Source organism: Rhododendron vialii, chromosome 5a (genome assembly GCF_030253575.1).
Source record: "Rhododendron vialii isolate Sample 1 chromosome 5a, ASM3025357v1".
Lineage (NCBI taxonomy): Eukaryota > Viridiplantae > Streptophyta > Magnoliopsida > Ericales > Ericaceae > Rhododendron > Rhododendron vialii.
Window position 1 is genome coordinate 2605044 of NC_080561.1, and position 21514 is coordinate 2626557.

The 21514-nt window shown below is 37.4% G+C and overlaps 1 protein-coding gene and 1 long non-coding RNA gene across 3 annotated transcripts; both read right to left on the reverse strand.

The window, feature by feature from the left end:
* Nucleotides 1–1908: 1908 nt before the first annotated feature.
* Nucleotides 1909–14369, reverse strand: LOC131326639 (V-type proton ATPase subunit H). 2 transcript variants are annotated; one of them, XM_058359488.1, is made up of 12 exons: nucleotides 14278–14369; nucleotides 12821–12872; nucleotides 12016–12141; nucleotides 10976–11078; nucleotides 10830–10902; nucleotides 7758–7823; nucleotides 7528–7645; nucleotides 7054–7215; nucleotides 6789–6914; nucleotides 5079–5204; nucleotides 3324–3503; nucleotides 1909–2400 (listed from the first exon to the last, which is right to left on the reverse strand). In XM_058359488.1, exons 2-12 carry the CDS (start codon nucleotides 12848–12850, stop codon nucleotides 2152–2154), a joined length of 1359 nt encoding a protein of 452 aa, XP_058215471.1. In that variant the 5' UTR covers nucleotides 12851–12872; nucleotides 14278–14369; the 3' UTR covers nucleotides 1909–2151. The 2 variants fall into 2 exon arrangements, with proteins under 2 accessions (XP_058215471.1, XP_058215472.1); XM_058359489.1 differs by lacking the exon at nucleotides 14278–14369 and adding an exon at nucleotides 14047–14137.
* Nucleotides 14370–17816: 3447 nt separating this feature from the next.
* On the reverse strand, nucleotides 17817–21136 carry LOC131326494 (uncharacterized). The gene is made up of 4 exons (XR_009200008.1): nucleotides 20748–21136; nucleotides 18672–18882; nucleotides 18447–18542; nucleotides 17817–18364 (listed from the first exon to the last, which is right to left on the reverse strand). It is a non-coding gene; the product is annotated as an uncharacterized LOC131326494 (long non-coding RNA).
* Nucleotides 21137–21514: the final 378 nt, after the last annotated feature.

Below are 21514 nucleotides of genomic sequence, written 5' to 3' on the forward strand. Positions count from 1 at the left end.
ATCCATTTACTAAGAATTTGCGACATTTTTCCTTTTTTGAAAAGATATTTTTGATATATTGAGAGAGGGAAGAAAACAAGGATAAATTACATTTGATACCCTGATGGTTTGATAGAAATCGATTCAGTCCAGCAGTCAAATCCTTCACATCTACAGGATGTTTAAAAAAAAAGTTAAAAACAGGAATCGAGCGTCTCATACTCTCAATCAAACTGAATCGGTCAATTTATATAGGAGTAATTAATTTTGATAGGTTCGGATTTGAAATATAGTTTATAAATCGAGTTTAGAATCGGTTTGGTTTCTATTTTTCAACAATTCATGCATCTAACAAAATTAAACCGACTGAGTTTTTTACATTACTTTTAAAACATCTAGTAAATACTTATATTTTACAGCCTCATTCGTATATTAGAACGTAATGAGTGATAATGAACGGAGAGAGATAGATAGAGAAACTTATTGGTAATGAGCACTTTGATGCATAATGAACCAAACTGAACCACTTCAATGCGCAATGGCTTGGCTTTGTTGATAATAGTAATAATTATCGAAAAGCCTTGGTCTACAAAATAGACAGTAGTTAATTCGGTGCAGAATCATCTTTTAATCAGTCAAATCAAACCGTTCCATTCTCATTGTTTCCAACACATTCTTCATTTTACTTTGAGGTGTGCTTATTCTAAAGACCAAAAGATAAAAATCAATACAATAGGAGAATAAAATGTATTGAGAGAGTCTCGAATGATACAATGACTATTCTACTGCTGCTACCCGCAAAAACCAAATATACATCTATGTCTTTTTAAAGAAAGAATAATTTGATTGGTTGGTTTCCCTTGAAACGTGGCACATTGATTTGACAATCGCCGTATGGACTAAGGTCCTTATAATTAAATTGAGATATCTATTCCTATGCCTCTTGGCTTATGTCAAGATATCGATTCCTCCACATAACAATTTTCTTCTCGTATCGACGAATTAGAAAAGATGTCAACCGAAAATCGTATCTGGAAATAACAATTAGTGGATATTGGTATTGTCACCAAAGGATTGGGGATTCAATGGTGTAATGTTAAAAGATTGTGACTCGTGCGGCATGAAGACAATGTAGATTACCATTATAAATAATTTATGAAGAGAAAAAAATTAGTCATTCTTCATTAATAAGTACTCCTACATCAGAGTTTCAAATTGTTGTATCCAATTGTCATGTTAAAGAAAAATATGGCTTACCTTTGGTTGCATATTTTTTTCTTTATTTATGCTATCTCTCTTGACTTTTCAATCATATCAGCCATTACAATAAAGTATGTTCAAATGTTTGCAGGCCATGAAAATTTCAAAGTACTTGTTCTTTAGTTGGATATTTGCTTTAATCCAATTGTAAGAAAGAATAACTTCCTTCTTTCACTTCATTTGTTGTTTTTTTGTACTTTTGAAGTTGGCCTTACAAATTAAAAAACCAGAAGAAAAAAGAAACCCTTTGTGAAAACGCCTCCAAGTGACACCATTTCCCTTCCCCTCGGGGACAACATGCTTGTTGGGCCAATCCAAGCCGTCCAAACTTGACAATGGACGGCTAAGATTTCATCACGGCCAAACAAATATCAGCCGTTTGACCGAGATGAAATTTGAGCTGTCCATTGCCGAGCATAGACGGCTCGGATTGGCCCAACACGCAACATGAACCCCATCTCCCTTGGCAATTAGATAGATAATTAACATAAACTGCTGATTAATGTACTAAAAAAGAACAGGCCGTTGCTACTCAACTAACCATCAAAACCCAAACAGTATCAGATTGCAGGAGGTGGGAGAAACAAATCCATTATTCATTCAGCCATAGTTCGAAAAACGGCAAACAAACCCCCAGAACTAATATGTGAACATTTGAAAAGCACAGAATTACAAACATTTATTTCATTCCACAAGAACGTTGAAATAGATAATTATTCTAAGATCTTTCACAACAAATAATTAATTCAAGACAGCAAAAAAAAAAAAAAAAAACCTGAGTCCCGACCAATAAAAATACATTTAACAACAAAAAATATACCACAACAGACTCCTGCATTTGCTTATTTACGAATCCGCCTTCATAAAACGAATTTCGGTAGACCGACAAGTTCCATTGTGATTCGGGAATATCTAAACCTGCAAAAAGCTTGCATACTTGGCGCCAAGAAAAAGCCTTTGGATACAGAGCAAAGCGTTTTTGGTGACCTCAGCGTTCTCATGGTTCATCAATTTCATCACCCGGTCTTTAGCCTTCAGATCGGTCACAATGACCCTCCCAGCAGGATGGTACTGAATAAACTGCGACAGATCAAAGCAATCAACAGCTAGAGCCCTTGGATCTCTAGATGTGTCCAATATTGTAATAAGGACCCTCAGGATCTGCATTACCATATTGAATATTAGTTCTCCCGAGATCAGAAGATCTTTGCTTCATTTTTGTCATTATCAAGTATAATGCAGACGTTAACTATGACAAAGCTGCAAAAAACCTATCGAGGCCGGTGAGTAGTAGTCGAAAATAATACTTGGGCTAAGAAGAAGAGCGTATCAATCTCTAGAATCTCTACCACTGTAACTAAAGATGAGATTGCGCAGATATTATGGGCTAAAAGTCCCCTACGTTTATAAAGACTAGGACTCCATTTACTCTACCTTAGTTGCGACCCATGGTCTATGACAAGTATTCTGTCCAGCAATTTTGAAATTGCCAAAATGTTCCCAAGTACTAAAACAAAAGACGATCACATAACATCTTCCCAGAAGGATACTAGATTAGAATAAACAGAGAAACATAGTTTATATTGATTCCCAAAACTCAGCTCTTTTTCTTCTTCCCATCCTTGACAGGTAGTGAAAACTAGAGGTATATTTCACTACTCCGTTCAAACTTACCCCAATGCAACAGGGGAAAAACATAAGGAAAGTCTTTGACATGAGTGTCTGCTCAACCTCCCATACAGACTCAAAATCTGTAACAGTACATGGCATGCAGTCCTACTGTAATGGTGCCAATAAGTTTTAAGGAAAAATGCTTCTCCTTCCAGAGGCAGGGAAGAAACTACTATCAAAGCAAAGAGGCCATACCCCCGGCACTTACGAACAGAAATGCTCCATATAGAAGCTTTAATTTAGACCTACCAATAACAGGTGTAAAGAAGATATTTATAGGCAAGGATGTTGCACCTCCCACGTGAAACACAGATATCCATGAAACAAGTCAGAAGAAAAATGATGTCACTTAAGTTCTTAACAGATCTCATTTCCTGGAGAGCATTGAAGTAATAATTGCCGCGGAGCAATACCTGGAAGTCATTTTCTTCAAACTTCGTAATGTTCTCACGCCAAAATATGGGATCTTTGTGCATGGGGGACCAGTCAAGATGGCCAAGTAGGACCTCCTGCTTGTACTTGTCAAAAGAACTCATTTTCTTAATGTTATCTCTCAGCCCATCTTCCAGTTGATTTAGAGCCTCCAACAAATCCTACCAGGAATCCCAAAGTACATATAAAAAAAGCTGGTTCTAAATAAACATACCCTCAAGCTCAAAGGTCTACAAACTTTAGCCAAAAGATGATGATACTTATCCCATTCTTGTTTTGAAAGGCTATTGGAAATTAAATGAACAGTAAATTTCAGGGAAATATAACAACAATGTCAAAGCTCTGTTAAAATAAAATAAAAAACTGTTCATCAAAAAACAACAATGTCAAAGCTTGAGAAAGCCATCCTCATCCTTGATCCGTATTTAATAATGCAACATCTGAAGTAACAATGCTGAAAGATTTAACAAACATCATGGAAAACTCTATACCACAATGAGCCAGTAGATGCTCATACAGCAATGAAGCAGAAAGTGTACCACTGAAAAGACAATCACTATGCACAATAGACTGGCGGCAAAAAACCAATTAGCATAGCCAACCAATAATGAACAGAAATTTAAAACCACATTGAATGAGTATCTAAAGAGTAATCCCACTTCAGAAGACAAAAAATAAAGTTTAAAATAGCTCAGTATATGGCACGACACGGATGGGAGGAAGACAATTGTAACAGACTTAACAGTCACTTCCAACTACTGATTGTGCATCGTTCCGTAAAGCCACCTATAGAAAGGCCAAATGTGAAAACTGAAGTTGGACACCAAATAATGTTGCATCGTCACTGATTATCATGACACTTTTTTTGCGAAGAAAAAGTGTTACCAATAGCACCTGGAATGTAGTGCATGAGGCATGGAAGAATGCATGCATAACACCTCTTTTTTGACTGTCCATTTGCTAAAGAAGTGTGGGAATCTATGCTTTTCAAATGTTTGGTCCAGCGAGGGATTCATAATTGGACTTCTGAGCTTGGTTGGGCTATTTCTATTTGCAGCCACAAGTCCTTTCAAGCTGAGGTAATTAAACTCTCTTTTTCAGCTGCAATTTATTACCTATGGTTGGAAAGGAATGTCAGGGTGTTTGGTAGGGGTGTGAAGTCTGTAAATATGTTGATTGAGGCAATCACAGCGGGTGTTAGGGCCACAGTGTGTTCGTGGAAGGATCATTGCAGAACTGAAGCCAACAAGGAGATATGTTTGAGATGGGGGTTCTCCCTTAAAGTTTTGGGAAGTGATCATGTTTGATCCCCTGATGTTGGGCTAGCTTTTTTGCTGTTTTCTCTTTGTTCCTGTGTTGCTCCTAATAGGAGCTTTGTTTTCTGTGTTTGCTCCTTGTAGGAGCTTTGCTTCTGTGTTGCTTCTTGTAGGAGCTTTGTTTTCTCTTTTGTGTAAGGACTGATTCCTTTTTGAACATGGTGTTTTGGTGAATAAAAAAAAAAAAAAAATGCATGCATAACTTGACTAGTTTGGCAAAAACATTGAAAATAAATCACAATGGCATCCAGAAAAAATAACTCTAACGAGGATGAAAATGAAACAACCTTGGGCTCACTTTGCACCTCTACCAAGAGAGGACGGTTTTTGTTGCGAACGGTGTGTGCAGCCAATAAAACATAAATGCATGAATGATTCATTAAAGAGAGAACCAAAAACAGAATTTTATAGGTTTCTCACCTCATCACTCCATGCCTGTGCTTTCAAACTCTGAACAATTTGTGGCAGCCCAAGGTCTACCATCTGAGAACCAAAAGTCCCTTTTGGAAGCAAGTTCCGGAGGGTCAAAACAGCCACCCTCACAACCTAGCGAACATGGATGCACCAAATTCTCAGAATTCAGTTAGGCATAACGAAAATTCTCTAAATCAGATAGAGACATACATATATTGGAGGGAGGGGAGGGGGGGGGTGTGTTGGTAAGTCACACAAACAATTGCCACGAACATTAAATTGGACAAAATCAAGGCTAGGGAAAGTGGATCAGGAACATAAGCAACAATGGAAAAGACAAACTCTCGAGATTTAGAAAGAACAAATACTAATGTATAACTGATATATGCCCATAGTTATTGGCAGCTTAGGTGGGAGGCGAACCATGGGCATCACGGAAGTGAGGAACATCTATAAATGCTATAGAAGATGTATATATGGGTCAACAAAAACTTTAAGAAAGTTTTATCTACCATGCACAAACAACGACAATGTATTTACACACCAGATTACTACCACCATACACGTTATGTTGACTGTTGACCTTTAATCAAACAGTTTAACTATTAAACAAGGTTCTGAATACCGTACCGGCTATGGTACCTTTTTGTCACTGGTATGTACCAGTACCAGTTGAATTTTGGGTACCATTTCGGACCTATCTCAATAACATCATTCTATTGTGATATTTCTTTAATATTCATTAACCATGTGTGAATAGCAAAAGAGTACTCTTTTATCCAAGTGATATTTTTTTGAATCATCTAAGTGATGTTTGTAACACACTATCAGTAGGTGAGTAGGTCCTTTTTACTGTAATACTTTGCAGCAATTGCAGCTTTATCGAAACAATAGACAGATCAAAACGTTGCGTCTTCTTCTATCTTTACTCTTCTCTGGCGGACCAGCAACGTTTCAGTTACGTTCACCAGCGGACAATGTAGAGTCCTTCTCTACAAAACCAGTCCACTACTCGGCAAAACAGCCCAGAACGACCAGAAATCGACCAAAATGCCCGAGATGGTCCGAGATAGACTGGCAAAATGGCCGGAATGAAACCGGGGGTTCAGAATACTGGTTTTCTAAAAAAATGGAGCATACCGGCCGATATGCTCCGGTACGGAACGGTACTGATAAGCTTGCTATTAAAAGCAGTTAAACAATGATACAATCAAGCAGCCAAGCTTAGACAACAAAGGCAGCATAAGTCATCAAACAATGAACTCTTAGCCTGCAAATTATTAGTTGACTATCGCCAATATCAGGTAGTAAAAAACAAAACATAAAAAGTGGTAAGTAACCCACAATATAAAAATTCAGGTATGCATCTTCAGTTTGTTGGCTAAGGTTGCTGCTTACCATATATATGGGAGCCTTACATAGGACATGATAACACAGAAAATTTATAACGGGCATCATTTGATTTTCATCAAATAGTTGGTATAATGATATGGCATATTTAACAAATTGGGCACAACTGAAAAGGGGGGTGCTCTACGAGCGCTTAGAAAAAAGTGAAGTCGCGCCTCATGCCTTCGCACTTGACTGAGTGTACCTTTGATAACTATGTACTGCCTATGCAGTCTTTTCTCTAGCGGTAGTAATACTAAACAAACACGACCGCATATAAGTTTTCTTGACGATAAAACTCAACGAAAATAGATCCTCAGTACTCACCTTCTCCTTTGTGGAACCCTTCACAACCTCAATTAATCGTGCCAGAGCTCTAGACGTAGCCAAGTACTCAATTGCAGGTTCATAGAATGATAAGAGCCAAAGACAGAGACATGTTTCATAAAGGAGCTGTTTCAAAGAAAATAATCAAAACCTGCATAGGACAGGCTAAAAAAAAGGAGCTGTGTAAATTCATTTCTCAGCCCAGACTAAAGAGCCTGAAGCGTGTATGACGTAGCATTGTCATAGTCCAGGGAGGCAAAGATACCTGCATAGACTGCTGAGTGGATGCCGGCAAAATTAAAGGAATGAGCAACTTCACTCCATCAGCTTGAACAAATAGTGACCTCACCATGGGTTCCTTCAATAATGTTGCCAGACAATTGATGGCTGTTGGGATAGCACGGCTAGGATGGGAAGGCTTTTTTAGCTGCACATCCAGTCATACACAATGGTAGCATGAATACTTGTACTGCAGGTATATAGAAATACATGTATGCATATATATAAATATAACTATATATAATACGCGCGTGTACACCTGCAAAAAATTATTTGAGGGAAAATGATCACAATATCATCAAGAGAGTATAAACTCAACTTTAAAACAATCCTGTCTGATATAAAGTTTCAAACCCAGTTATCTTGTCAACTACTGTACAAGTTTAGTTCTTTTGTGCAGGAAATAAGTCCATATAAAAGCATGCTTTAGCTTAGGAAGTGGTAGTCAACATCTTCAAACCTGCGAACAAAGCCATTCCACCAGGCCCTTCAGAACATCATCAGTGGTAGTCAACTGCTTCTTTGAATTTGATGCTTCTCCATTTGAAGTGACCCCCTCCTGGTTTTCTTGCCTACCACTGGAATTACGAAGAGGAAATTTGTTAGTGCCACCTTTTTTTACACCAAAAACTCATGTTCACTCATAAAAATTGGAAATATGTTGTGTGTAGATGATCATGACTTAGTTACCTCACCACCATGGTAAGTATCTTACAGCTCTTTTCTTGTATGAACCAGTTACCTTTCCAAAGCAATCTGTAAAGGAACAACATCAGTGCACACTGATTTGCAGAAAACAAGAGATATTAATGTCTCCCGACTAAAAGTGCCATTCAAACAATCAAAGAATGTTAATATTGTGTGATAGAAGGATGGAAGAGTAGATGAAGGAAAATAGCATGGACCAACAATCATACACAACATCCATCATTCAACCTTCAGCTACAAGAACAACTTCCCAGTTCCCACTAGGAACAAACTTTCAGCAACCACAAAATGGGACAAAATATTCTCTCAGTGCTAACTAATTCATGTGTTCCAAACACAAATAGGTCCAAGCAACTAGTTTTGTTACCCAATGAATTGAATAAACAGTTCGACATCACCACGTAGGATTCACAAACTCAACGTAGATGGATATCAAGATTGGTTGACTGAATTTTAAGGGCACTTCAGAAATAAGAATTTTTCACGAATGAACATTCTTGGATCATGAACTTGATACTTTTACTTTCAAACAACCACATTCTTCCCAGGTAGGTCCTACCAGAAATTTGCAATCTAACTGTACGTACATCAAGAAGTCTTCTATAAAGAGCAGCAACCCTACTTAAAATTAGTTTACATGCTATTGCCACAATGGGCGGTCAAGTTCCAACAGCTAAATGGTAATCACCCCTCAGTCATATACATCCCTATTACCTTTCAAGATGAGCCCATGTGCTTCTTGCTATACTGCACAAAAAGCCAAAAGATGCAAAAGGATTTTCTTTCACCTAGGTTTGTAGCAGAGGGCTAGACTGGGATAATATGTTACCTAACATCACAGAAGGATAGAGTACCTAAGGTATGTGTTATCAAGAACTTCAAGCATCAATGCTGAGGCACGAGGGCAATCTATCAGCTTAAGCCAGTATGGTGTGAATACAGAAGGGCCTCCCAATGAGGCATCAACTTGAATTTTTACATTGGCTACTCTAAGTTCCGCCACGTCCTCTCTCATGTCAAACTGCCAGCTGGAACTATGGCAATTGCTTGCTTTAGGGTTTAAAGCAATAACTTAGGCTCAGCCATCAATAAGAATTGTAAATTACTCAACAGTACTACCTAGCTAGACAAATTGAATTTTCAAACTTTCCATGAGAGTATGTTTGCGTACAAAATAAAAAGAATTGTTTGACAATAAGGATACAGGTCGGTTCAGAATCAGTGAAAGAGGGAGTAATGCAGTCTCGAAGATGTTCTGAGAGACATTGGACAAATCAAGTAAACCTAATTTCTTGAATCATAGCATTTTCTACTTGCCTTTCACCAATTTTGGACCGATAGTTTCCTTGTTTTTACATAACTATTGTACAATTTCATTGGGGCAACATATCCTTGATGACATTTTTAATACTCTTAGATCTGACTTCTAAAAAAATAAATGAGGCAGGTAATATAGATGTGTACATGTACGAACATATTGATGATTGTTTGTAGGCAATCTCTCATCTGCAAGTTCTCTCACTTCCAAAATATTTCTGGAAAAGCCGCTATTGCTCCCAATCTCTCTACACTAATTGATTACTTGGGTGGGGATCACTCAAGAAGTAGCACAAATGACAAGTGGCAGAAGTTCTACAGCCCCAGAAGAAGGATTAGGTCCATTAAGAGAAAATCTAAGACAACCTATCGTTGAACCTGAGTCCTAAGTCTTAGCAGCATAACATATGATAACAGGGATTGTTGCCTCTTGGGTGTGAAAAGCTGCAAGATCTACGGAGTTAAAAGTGACGACTCCTTTGAACTTGGAAAACAAAACCAGGATACATATCACACATTCAAAGCTCAAAATGGCTCACATGAAAGGGCCACGAGTCATTCTATCACTCTAGGAGAGCAAGAACATCAGCCAGAAAAGAAAAGAAAAGAAGAAAAAAAACAGTATTATTTCTATGAGACTACAGCCTCAAGTAGCCTATTCATTTAGGAGTCTATCACCACTAGTGATATTACAGCTATACATGCCTGTTGCCCTGTTATCAGCACTCATGAAAAAAAGATGGAATTTGGTTTTTTAAAAAGTAGTGAAAAATGTCCTTCGCAACTTGCATAAACCAGGCAACACACAGTAGTACGGCTATAAAACAAACCTAATCCGCAAGCATCATTAGGTCCAGGATAGGGTATTTAACAATAGTATGCAGATACAGAGCTGGCACTACAACAGTGCTACCATGGAATTTGTATACAATGCCTTGCCATGTTTCCCAGAAATGTCGATCAACGTGTGAGTCCTTTGCTATAAATGGATGGAACATACATTGTTGAAGCTTCACTGTCCTATTTTTTCATGAAGCTTGTTTTCCCTAATATTTATTGTAGTTTGCCGTGAGAGAGAGAGAGAGCCATGCATCTATAATCAGCACTCAAGTAGCATAGAGTCATAAACCATGTTTTATAGATTATTCATCCAAGTTCCTCCTTTTCCATCAGACCAGTGCTCGTACAAATCTAGCCATGCTCTATTAATTCTGCCACAACCTTTCAGAACCAAGATATCAATCTCACAACCCATCGGTGTGATCAAACAAAAGCTCAGTGAGCTCCATGTCAACGCAGTAGGAAGGAAATTACAATTGCTTATAATACAGTCGACTCCCTGTATAGCTGACCCTTTTAGTTACCCTTTTTGTCCATTTTGGAGAGACTGTAGTTTTGCTTATATTCAGGAAGCATCCCTTTGATTTTTGTTATTTACCTATAACCCGAGTTACTGAACAGCACAAAAGTACTTGATTCCAGTGGGACTCTAGATTTGAGAGATTAAATCTGCTGTATAGAGATAGATGGGAGCATCAATTACAACGGAGTCATAGACAGTATTTATTGTGATGAACCATATATAAGTCATGGGATGCTGGTCAAGGGTTTTGCAGGAAGGGGCATGAGGCAAGGAAGTTGCCAACCAAAATGATAAATAGCACTCACCACAGCATCAGATACTCATATACACCTACATTAAAATTCAGTGAATATTGACGGATACTACGGTACTACCTTAAGAATGGTTCATAAATATCTTCACTTGCAAGAAATTTATCATGAAACAATCTGGCTCTTTTTGGGTTTGCTGCAATTGAAAAACACATAATTAGTCAATTATTGAATTCCATTCATAAATAGGGAGAACTTTATCCAGTTACCTGTCAGCATTTCATCAATTAAAGCTAGAACATATTCTACTGTTTCTTCCTTGAATATGTCGCGCAATATGGTAATGAACACGCGGACATAAGCTGGGCCATCCTGTCACAAGGTTTTCATCTCGTCAATATCATCGGAGTATTCAAAGATCACTTCATAACATTGTAAATCATCTAAATTTTTCTCCTTAGGATCTAAGAAGCATTTGAAAAAATGCATAGCTATCTAAGGAGTAGCAACAAAATATACCACTCAGGCCATAATAATTGAAGATCTGTTATCACCTCACTACATGCTTTCACACAACAAACTGTACATGAGCAAAACATAAAGGATAACTTTACAAATGATACACATAAACAGAGTACGTCAATTGTAAAAGCTCGGCCAATGAATTGCAAAAAAACTGATACAAGTAATACCAAGTTCATCAAACACCTACATATCAAAGCACTTTAGCTGAAGAAATGATCAAAACAAATTAAAAAAACCTCAGTAAGTTAGATTTGGGTATAGAACAAAATAAACAGCATGCTCGAGCTGGGTACCAAATAATAGGGCAATGGTCTATGCAAAGTTGTCAACCATAACAACAATCCACACGAAATGGCTCAAATGGATGCCATAACTATGCAACATGATTTTTCTTTCACATAATGAGGACTAAAAAATTCCACAAGCTATATAGCAGAATCCCTATAAAATGAACCAACACATCCTGCTCAAGAAAACGAACCTTTGATGTACTTCTAGCATGCAAACAAGAAAACAATGCACTTGTAGCATGCAAACAAGATGGTTTTATATCATATTTCCTACTCGAGCTTAGGCCACAAGAAAGACAAAAGGCACTTGATAAGTAAAAAATGACGTAGAGATCATTTCTTGAAATTTTTTGACTTGAATGACAACACAATAGAGATATGCAAGAAAAGAAAACCCATCCAAGAACAAGTTTATTGAAGAGATGGTGCAAGAAGTAATGACAACATTAATATTCATCTTAAGAACTTGGGACGAAATAAAAATGAAGCATTACATCATCCAGCAATACTGCTCGTTGACTTTCTGATTTGTTATCATAACGCCTTAACAGCTGAAGACCAGTTCCTGTGATCAACTTAGTCGTCATGTATGTTTCCCATGGGATATCCCTCTTTAGAACCTTGAGTGCAAAACAAAAAAGTCAAATAGATGGTGTCAGCCACCTGTAATTACATAGAAGTTGATTATAAATTAACAAATTAAGCTAACAGCCATTAAAAAAAAGGCAGTAAGAGCATCTCCAACCCATCTCCATAAACCCAATTTAAAAAACCAAAACTCCATTTTGAAGAATCGTTGCTCTCCAACCATACCCATTTGAGATCTCCATATTGGAGACCCTCTCATCAAATGGAGAGCCATCTCCATTTCTTAGTTTTGTCAGTGATCTAATTCTCTAGAAAGCAGAAGCCAATTTTACATAGTTTTCTCAACAGCCAAAGAGAGGTTAGAAAAAGGTCCCCAGAAGTTCTAGTCCAAAATGCACCAAATAAGCATATTATACAAATAATTTAACTGATGCAAAACTCAAATGAGGCAAAAAATAACCATATCCAAACTTAATAAGAGGGAACAAGGAAACAATGTATACTTATAAGCTTGTACAAATAGACTGGGCATTGGTATTTGAGAAATGCTCCAGAAGGGAACTTTAAACTACACGGTGATTCCCGTTTCAAATCGTACAAGTTTCTTGCAAATCATGCAATACGACTTCCTGAATGTAGATGATGACATAATTAAGATGGATTTTATACATTGAAAAATGAAGAAGAACTTGAGTGGATATATAGCATTACCTGCTCCATATTTAGTTCAGCATGATCCATCGGGATAGGAGAATTTGAGGAGCTGCACAGAATAAGAGATATAAATTATGGTAGATATAAATTTAGGTCGATTGCTTATGGTACTATGGGGATTGCTCACACAACATGAATACGCAATACTAGACTTGTATATGGCTATATGAAAGTTATAGATGCGTAAGCATTAGTAAAACAGAATGTATGAGGCCAACATAAAAATGACAACACTATCCTCTGTACCATCAGCTTGCTAGAAGTTAAGATCAATCTGGATTATGATACCACAATATCAGATAGCCTAAATCTTAGTTGCACCTTCCATCATCGACTAAAAAACGTGTAATTTGGTCTAACTCATGCTTAGTCGAAATATATTAAAGCAAGAGTGCTAATTATCTCGTGCCATCTTCTGAAAATCTATTGTTTATCTCATATGTAGATTGACAGAAAAATAATTTCGCTAAACACATAAACAGTAGGAAAATGAAAGATAAAAATGGAGTCCCATTTTTAAAATTTTTACGTTGTGTTTGAAAACTTTACGATGGCTTGCCTATTAATGTTCTAGTTATGCATTACACAAAGACAAAAAAAATTCCCCTTGTTCTATCTGAGGGAGTAGGTTGGGCCATTCACTACAGAGGGGGGCAAAAATTCGAGACATTCAGTTCATAAACTTCTTTAGCTGCTTCTCCATACCATTTGTGGATGGAGGGGAATGGTAGGGTGCTTTTTAGAAGAAGTTTTGGAGAAAGGGAGGTTATTTAACTTATTTTCATAATTGAGAATGACATTTCGATCATGCATCAGCTCTTGGAAGCCTTTGAAGACAGCTGATGATAATAACTTGATTGGTTTTCAGCGGGATGTTGCTCCTAATGTACTGTCTTAGCTCTTGCCAGCCTAGGTCGTTTTGGTTGGTCTAGCCCCTGTGTTGCTTGGTTTTGTTGTTTCTTTGTTGTTTGTGATCTGGCAAACTCCAATGTGCTCCTGTAAGCGGTTGCAATTAAAAAAAATGCCCTAAAGAAAGTGGTGTGATAGCCAAGTGGTTGGCACCATATTCTCCCACGCATGTGACAGGGTTCAAACCTCACTAACTACAACTAACTAGGCTAATTTTCGCCAAGCAAAAAAAATTGCCCTAAAAGTAGTGTCTAAGAATCTGTGCCAATTTGTTTGCCTCAGTGTCTGATTGGGCTCATGGGACAGAAGTACACCCTAAAAGCAAAGTTTTTTCAGAAGCTCTACATTGATCTTTCTCTTCAACAGGGCCGGCCCCGTGTAGAAGCCTAGAAGGGTACTACTGCATCCGCATTATATTGATTCAATCCTGGTGCGTGGATCTGACATCCCAATACCATTTGAAGGAGTGATTATTTACTAAGCAATGAAATTAAGCATAAAAAATACAGCAAACAGATTCACAGACGGAGAGAGAGAGAGAGAACCTGGGTCGATTTTGGGGTCGTTCTGATGGCGAAGTAATTTTAGATAGATGTCGATTACGAAGGAAACGGAAGGAGGCGAATATATGCCGAATAAAACTCGCGTTTGTAAAGTGCGGATTTAAGTTGCTTTAACTTCGCAGGTTCAAGATAAGAAATCACTTTAATCCTACATAGAGAACGGGACTGGATATCAAAATATTGACTGATATTTGGATTATTTCATAGATCGAAATCGTTCATAATGCAGATATTGTTAAGAAGATTAACCGTAATGAAAATCATACTACTCAAACAAGAATCGATATCTCATCGGAACGTAAAATGAAGATTTCACGTGTATAATTATGGGTCAGGCTACGTTGAAACAAATCCATAAAAACTATACTAAGTTACTAACGGAAAGAACTGGATATCAAATTTTGGGATTGATATTTGGATTATTTCACAGATCGACATTGTTCATAATTCATAGGATGTCTAGAAAATAATCTGTAATAAAAATCATGTTAATCGGATACGAATCGATATCTCATCAGTAAGTAAAATGAATCTTTTACGTTTTTAATTATGGGTCAGGCTACGTTGAAATAAATCCAAAAAAATGTCGCATTTCAAAGCGAGGTTGGTCTCGTACTCGAGTTTCTGAAGCGCGAGTTTAGGTCGACAACGGGTTCAAGACCTATTATGGGTAAACTTCATTAGCACCCCTAGATTTTCACTCAAATCATATTGCATGCCTCTCTCTTCTCCAAAATCGCATTACACCTCCTTATTTTTTGTATATATATATATATTTTATTACGTTTGGAATATCTATAGGTAGAGAAAATGATTGCGGTGATAACAAAAAAAAAGGGAGAGAAAATGAGGGCAATGTTTGCATTTTGAAATTTGTTTCGTTGAAGATGTAGGTCTGAGAATTATACACCAAATCAAGCTCATCAATTAAGAATAACTGTAAAATCAAGCCAAACAACAATTGAATTCGATACAAAATTTCAATTGCATAGGTCGTTCAAACCCCCAACTTAAGTTAGATCAAAGTATAACTAATAGCACTCTCGTAGTCCCAAATTGGATTAAAATTAGTCTTATCATAGGATAACCAAATCAAAACGAGCCTTGTATCCTAATCACTTGGGATCGGCTACATGAATCATTTTTCTCTATTAAGCTCTATCAAGGGTCACTTGTTCATACAAACTTACTATACTCATATCTTTGCGCATCACAGCATCTAATGTCAATTTAGGTTTACCCCTCCCCATAGCATTGTTACCCAAAGATATCATATATGTTCTCTTAACTACTGCATCTTCTAGTCTACGGTAGACATGCCCAAATCACCTTAGCTTATTTTCCCTCAACTTCTCTTCTATAGCTGCTACACCTATCATCTCACGAACCGTTTTATTTCTAATCATATCTTGTTTAGTCTTACCACACATCTACCTCAACATTCTCATCTTTGCTACACTCATCTTGTTCACCTATTGTTTCTTAATAGGCCAACATTCTGTCCCGTAAAAGCATCACTGGTCTGATGACAGTTCCATAGAATTTTTCCTTCAATTTTGTAGGTACCCTCTTGTCACATAGTATACCAATAGCGCTCCTCCATTTAAGTCACTACACTTGGATTCTATGGGTCACATCATCGGCAATCTCTCAATCTCTACTAATAATCGAGCCTAAATACCTAAAATGATCACTTTTAGGTATCTCTTGGTCTTGAATCATCACTCTTTTTTCATGCGCACTGCTGGTACCACTAAACTTGCGCATCATATACTCAGTTTTACTCCTACTTATCCAAAACCCCTTTTACTCTAATGCTTTTCTCTAAATTTCTAGTTTTGTATTAACACCTTTAGTAGTTTCATCTACGAGGATAATGTCATCTGCAAACATCATACACATAGGATATCCTTCTGAAATTATCTAGTCAATTCATCCATAACTAAGGCAGAAAAGAATGGGCTCAAGGCTTACCCTTGATGCAATCCTACAATGATTGAAATTCACTCTTTTCCCCTACTAGTGATTGAATGGTAGTGATGACACCTTCATACATATCTCTAATCATCTCAATATACTTTTTGGTCACTCTCTTTCTCTCCAGAACCCACCATATGATGTTTCTAGGCACCTTATCATAAGCCTTTTTTAAGTCTATGAAAACCATATGGAGATCCTTATTCTTTGCTCTGTGTTTTTCTACCATACTGGCTGTCAGCCAAAGACGGATCCATGTATCGGCATATGGGGGCCACGGCCCTCGCGTTGTTTCGGGAATTTTTTTTCTCTCTAAATTTTAATATTAAAATTAGTTTTTTTTTGGTTAAAAACACTTATTAGAATGTGTTCGTTTTGAGTTCCAAAACATAATTTCTCTCAGCACACGGTCTCCCATAAGTTTTTCCTTTCTTAATTAATCTCATTTTTCTTTCTATATTTCTCCACTCATTACTCAAAAAAAACCTTGCTCAAAACCTAAACCAAATAAACCATTAGATTCTCAAAACTTGAAATTTTAAAATCTTGTTGTTCCTAGTTCGGCCCCGCGTTTATGAAATCCTAGTTCCGTCCCTGTTGTCAGCTACCTAACGCACAATCATGCTCCTTTTTCTGGGCTTGGAACTGGCTGAGAAATAAAGATAAGGCTCTAAGCACAAACCAGACGGAGTTAGTCTTATCATAGGATAACCAGATAAATTCGTTTGTGTTTAGATAGGCGGTGATATGGTGATTTTGAGAAGGTGAATACATGATTGATCCATTCGTTAAATATTTTCCAATTTCAATTCACATATATTTTTATTACTCTAGCTGATATGAATACTTACTCCTAAAAATCCTTTAAAGTAAAGCTAAAATAAAAACTTCGCTAAATACAAAGAAATAACTTAAACCTCACATTCAGTATCAACTTATTCAGAAATCTCCTCACACATATATTAGCTTGAACCACTTTCAAACCACGCAAAAGGCTACAAATACACAACATCGAATAAAAAAATGCCATGAATCGTCTTATCAAGTGTCATATCTCATTAAATTGTCTTCTGCCACTATCACGTGCTCTAGCCTTGAAATGGAATATCATGCAAAAAATTATTTTTCCAATTATAAAAATGATAAATAATACATATTCTTCAATTATCTCCGACCTTCAAATTAACAAATGAGAAAAAAAACTCTTTGCTGAAGAGAAACTCAAAAAAATGCATGTGGAATGTCCAAATAATGGTTGTAAAGACCACCAATTTGTGCTCATGATCAAGTAGTTCTAGCTATCTAGTTCTACATAAGAAGCTTGATAAGGGTCTATGTTAGTTAGTACCCCTCAAATTTTTGTTAGCAGTGCAATAAGTAGTTGTACGTTCCTGACCCATCCACATCTAGGAGGAATGTACAATCATTTTAAGAATTCTTAACCACTACCAAGCGACACCAGCCATCATTTGCCTTCACATAAGCATGTAATGAAGAAGATGGTGAAGGTGAAATAATGATTCAAATGAAAATGAGATTCTGTATCAAAGAATAGTATATGAGTTTATTTATAATACGAACAAGGAATTCTTGTACACAGCAGTAGACACAAGATTTGTGCCACACATCCACGCATATATAGGAATTCCAAAGAAATCTTTTCACCTAAGGGACATGCAGCAGTCAATCCCATAGAATTTTTCTAAATTAGCTTCAAAAGCTAGTACAATACGTGGAAATATTTGGAGTTGTGCACAGGCCCAAACACCCCTCGGCATCCCCTTCTGTCAGCCATTGCTTATACGTTGTAGGAGTATATATCCATGTTACAAACATGGGAGAAAAGATCTCATACCTTTAAAATTCAAATTATCAGGAGATCAACTTTACGAAAAACACTGCTGTCAAGTAAGAACTACAAGAGGAGAACAACTTTTACTCCTCTGATTGGTTTTGCAATTTTACTGAAGTCCTCGTCTCTGAGGCCGCGAGATTTAGCCACCTTGTGGAGTTCCTTTATTTTGGTTGCCATCGGCGTAGGTTGGGAAACTGATACGGGCCATACGGCAAATCCCAGAGCAAGTCGCAAGTCCTGCCACAAACAAATTTACACTGAAAATGACACAGCAGGTTTATAACAAATAAAATACTGACAATCTTGGTTAGTAACAAACCTTTCGTTGATGTTTCAAGGGAAACGCAATAGGATATAGGGATTGTACCATTGAAGGGGGCCTTTCATTGAAAACATAGGTTCACTAATAGCGCACCTATCGGGAAGTACCAGCAAATCAATAGAAAATAAAAAGTCGAAGATACTCATGCCACGATAGGATTCAAATAAATTTGCACAAATCAGGACGAGGATATGCAAATTATTGTCCGGTAATAAAGAGTACCTCTACGAGGACACTCGAGTCCAGTCCTACTTTCTCACAGAGGATCAATCTCTGGAAAAAGATGCCATCATACTGCAAATTGGTAGAAACATTCCACTCATTTCAGCCATAACTTACTACACACAAATAGAGTCTGCAACCTTTCCATGATCATGTTCACAACGAGTTCCATTGCAGCTCCATTCCCCACATCTCTGCGGACAAATTTCGACTGGAGTGATAGCAAGAACACGTTAAGGGAAGGGAAAACAAAAGCTAAATTACCAAGTAAATTAATGGGGGAAGCTAGAAGGGGGAAATATCTAAACTATTTCACCCCCAGAAAAAAGTGCCCTGGATGCATATAGAGTGTACAATAAAAAATGTTAATAAGGCCCTACCTTGTTCAGAAATGTAACCATTTTAAGGCAGCAGAGGACTAAAAAGGATGGCAGAGCAAATTTACGAAATATAATTGGAAAATAACCATAAATAAGTCGATTTCTACTAAACAATTTCACCTAGCTCATCCACTCATTTGGCTCAAATGTCCTCACCCAACACTATACTGGTTGTTTGGACAACAAATGGACATGAATGACATAAATCTCTATTCCATTGCATTTCAAACAGTTTCTAAATCAAAAGGGAATAATTTACTAGCATGAATATAAAATCACCATTAATTGCATAGATGACCACACGAAGCACAGATGGAAAGAAATGGGAGAATGGCCTATGTGTCAAATTATCTTGTTCTTTGCTTATTGCACCACCAGTCCTAACTACTTGCCGTATCCGTGTTGGACACTCTGGGGACACGCAACAAGGGGGACACACGGGAAGTCGGGGACATGCATGGGACCCTTCACGTGGTGACATGGCATGTCCGATTAATTTAATTATTTTTAATTAGGGGACATGTCGAGGACACCCGAGTCTCAGCTTTCCAGTGGCCGATTCAACTGAGAGCTTATTTTGGGGTTATGGTATTCCAAAAATAGAAAGGAAAAAGTAGGATCAAATTAATTTTGGACCAAATAGAATCCTCATTTGACTTGTAATATTTAAATGGGAAACAAGAAGCATCATAAAGAGAATCATTAATTTTGGTTGTTTCCAGATGGAATGCTCATATGAATAGCAGCTAAATATCTATCATCATATATACATATTTTGGCTGTGTCTGTGTCCCCATTTATTTAGATTGCCGTGTCCCATGTCCATATTTGCATTTGTGCCCGTATCCATGCTTCTTATTAGTTGCAAGCCCTTTTTTAGTATGAACTCTGGGCATAACTGATAACTTCATCCAAGCCTCAAATTTTGGCCCATCTGAATTTAGTGAAGAACAAAAGGTGCCTGGCTTTTCCAAGTAGCTACCTTTTTGGCCTGCTACGTAGAATTCGCACTAAAATGAAGACCAAAGATGTCCTTAGACTATAAAAATAAAAAGGAAAGCCCCAACCCAGTATTCTCCTCTTCTCCACACCAGGAGCAAGATTCGGTCTCACCCACCCATATTACCATGAATACTACCATGTACTCCCTCATTTCCGTTCTTGTATTTCTGGCCCTTCACCTTTAAGATCCCTATTCATCTTCTTGCTCTCCGTAGTGAAATGTCTTTCTCAAGCATTGCAATACGCGAAACCATTACAAGCAACCAATAAATGATCTGAAGCTATATAGAGCTAAGTCTACAATGAGTCTGGTAGATTTATACGACGTAAAGATTGGTCTAACCTCACATTTCGAATACGAGGTTCTAGTAAAAGCCATACCAAGCACAACCAACCGCAAAAGATATGAATTCAGAAATGGAGTTCAAGTTTATAAGAGACATCTTGTGCTTTCCACATCTATCCAACACATCTTTCAATGCTTTTCTAAGTAGCAATATTGAATCAAAAGACTTCACAAAAATCATAGGCCAAAAAATGACTTCCTTCAGAAGCCAAATGTCAAACACATGGGAGGCATGTACTTTGCATCGATTTTTAATGCCGTAAGCCATACAAAATCAAAACCCAAAAAGCTAGTATTAGAATGTGCGCCAAGAGAAATTGAATTAGATGCAACAACCACCCATTGTACCTTAGATTGTTCCTCACATTCTTGGCTGCAGATGTGGTTCTGTTTCTGAGACTTTTAAGGCACAAATAGCAAACACCCAGGTTGTTGTAGAGCGAGAAAGAGACGATGGGCGTGGCCGCGTGGATGAGTTCACCAGCTCCGATCGCCCGAGTCGCGAACACACCCATGCCGGCTGACTCAGTGATTGGAACTCGGATCGGCGAGGGCGTAAGGTCGACTTGAATCGGCGACGTTGTTATTAACAGACTAGGACCAGAAGGAGAAAAAAAGTCTTTTCAAGTTGTAATCAAGTATTCCCGGCTCACGTTTTTACAATTTTTTTCGGCATATATCTTCTCCGATTATATACCAAGAAGTATCCGATTGACTTGATATCTCGAAAGATCATTTTAAGTGACAAGTCCTGCAACGTGGACGAATAGGATCATAAAAATAATTACAATGTAAGGTCGAAAATTTTCAAAAATGGAAAAGAAACATTCTGCTTTCGTAAGAGTTGTAATCAAGTGTAATCTGCTAACTTTTTTCATTTTTTTTTGAAATACATCCTCCCCTATTAATAACCATTTGGTACTCGATTGAATTCATATCATACTTTATAAAAAACATTTCGATCAATAAGTTAAACAATAAATACAAATCGGATCACCAAAATAATTCCAAAATAAGTTTGAAAATTTCCAAAAAAGTGGAGAAGCTTTCTTGTTCATACTTCGCAGGTTGAAGATGAGAAGGCTATTCACCACCGAACTCGCGTTCTGTAAGCA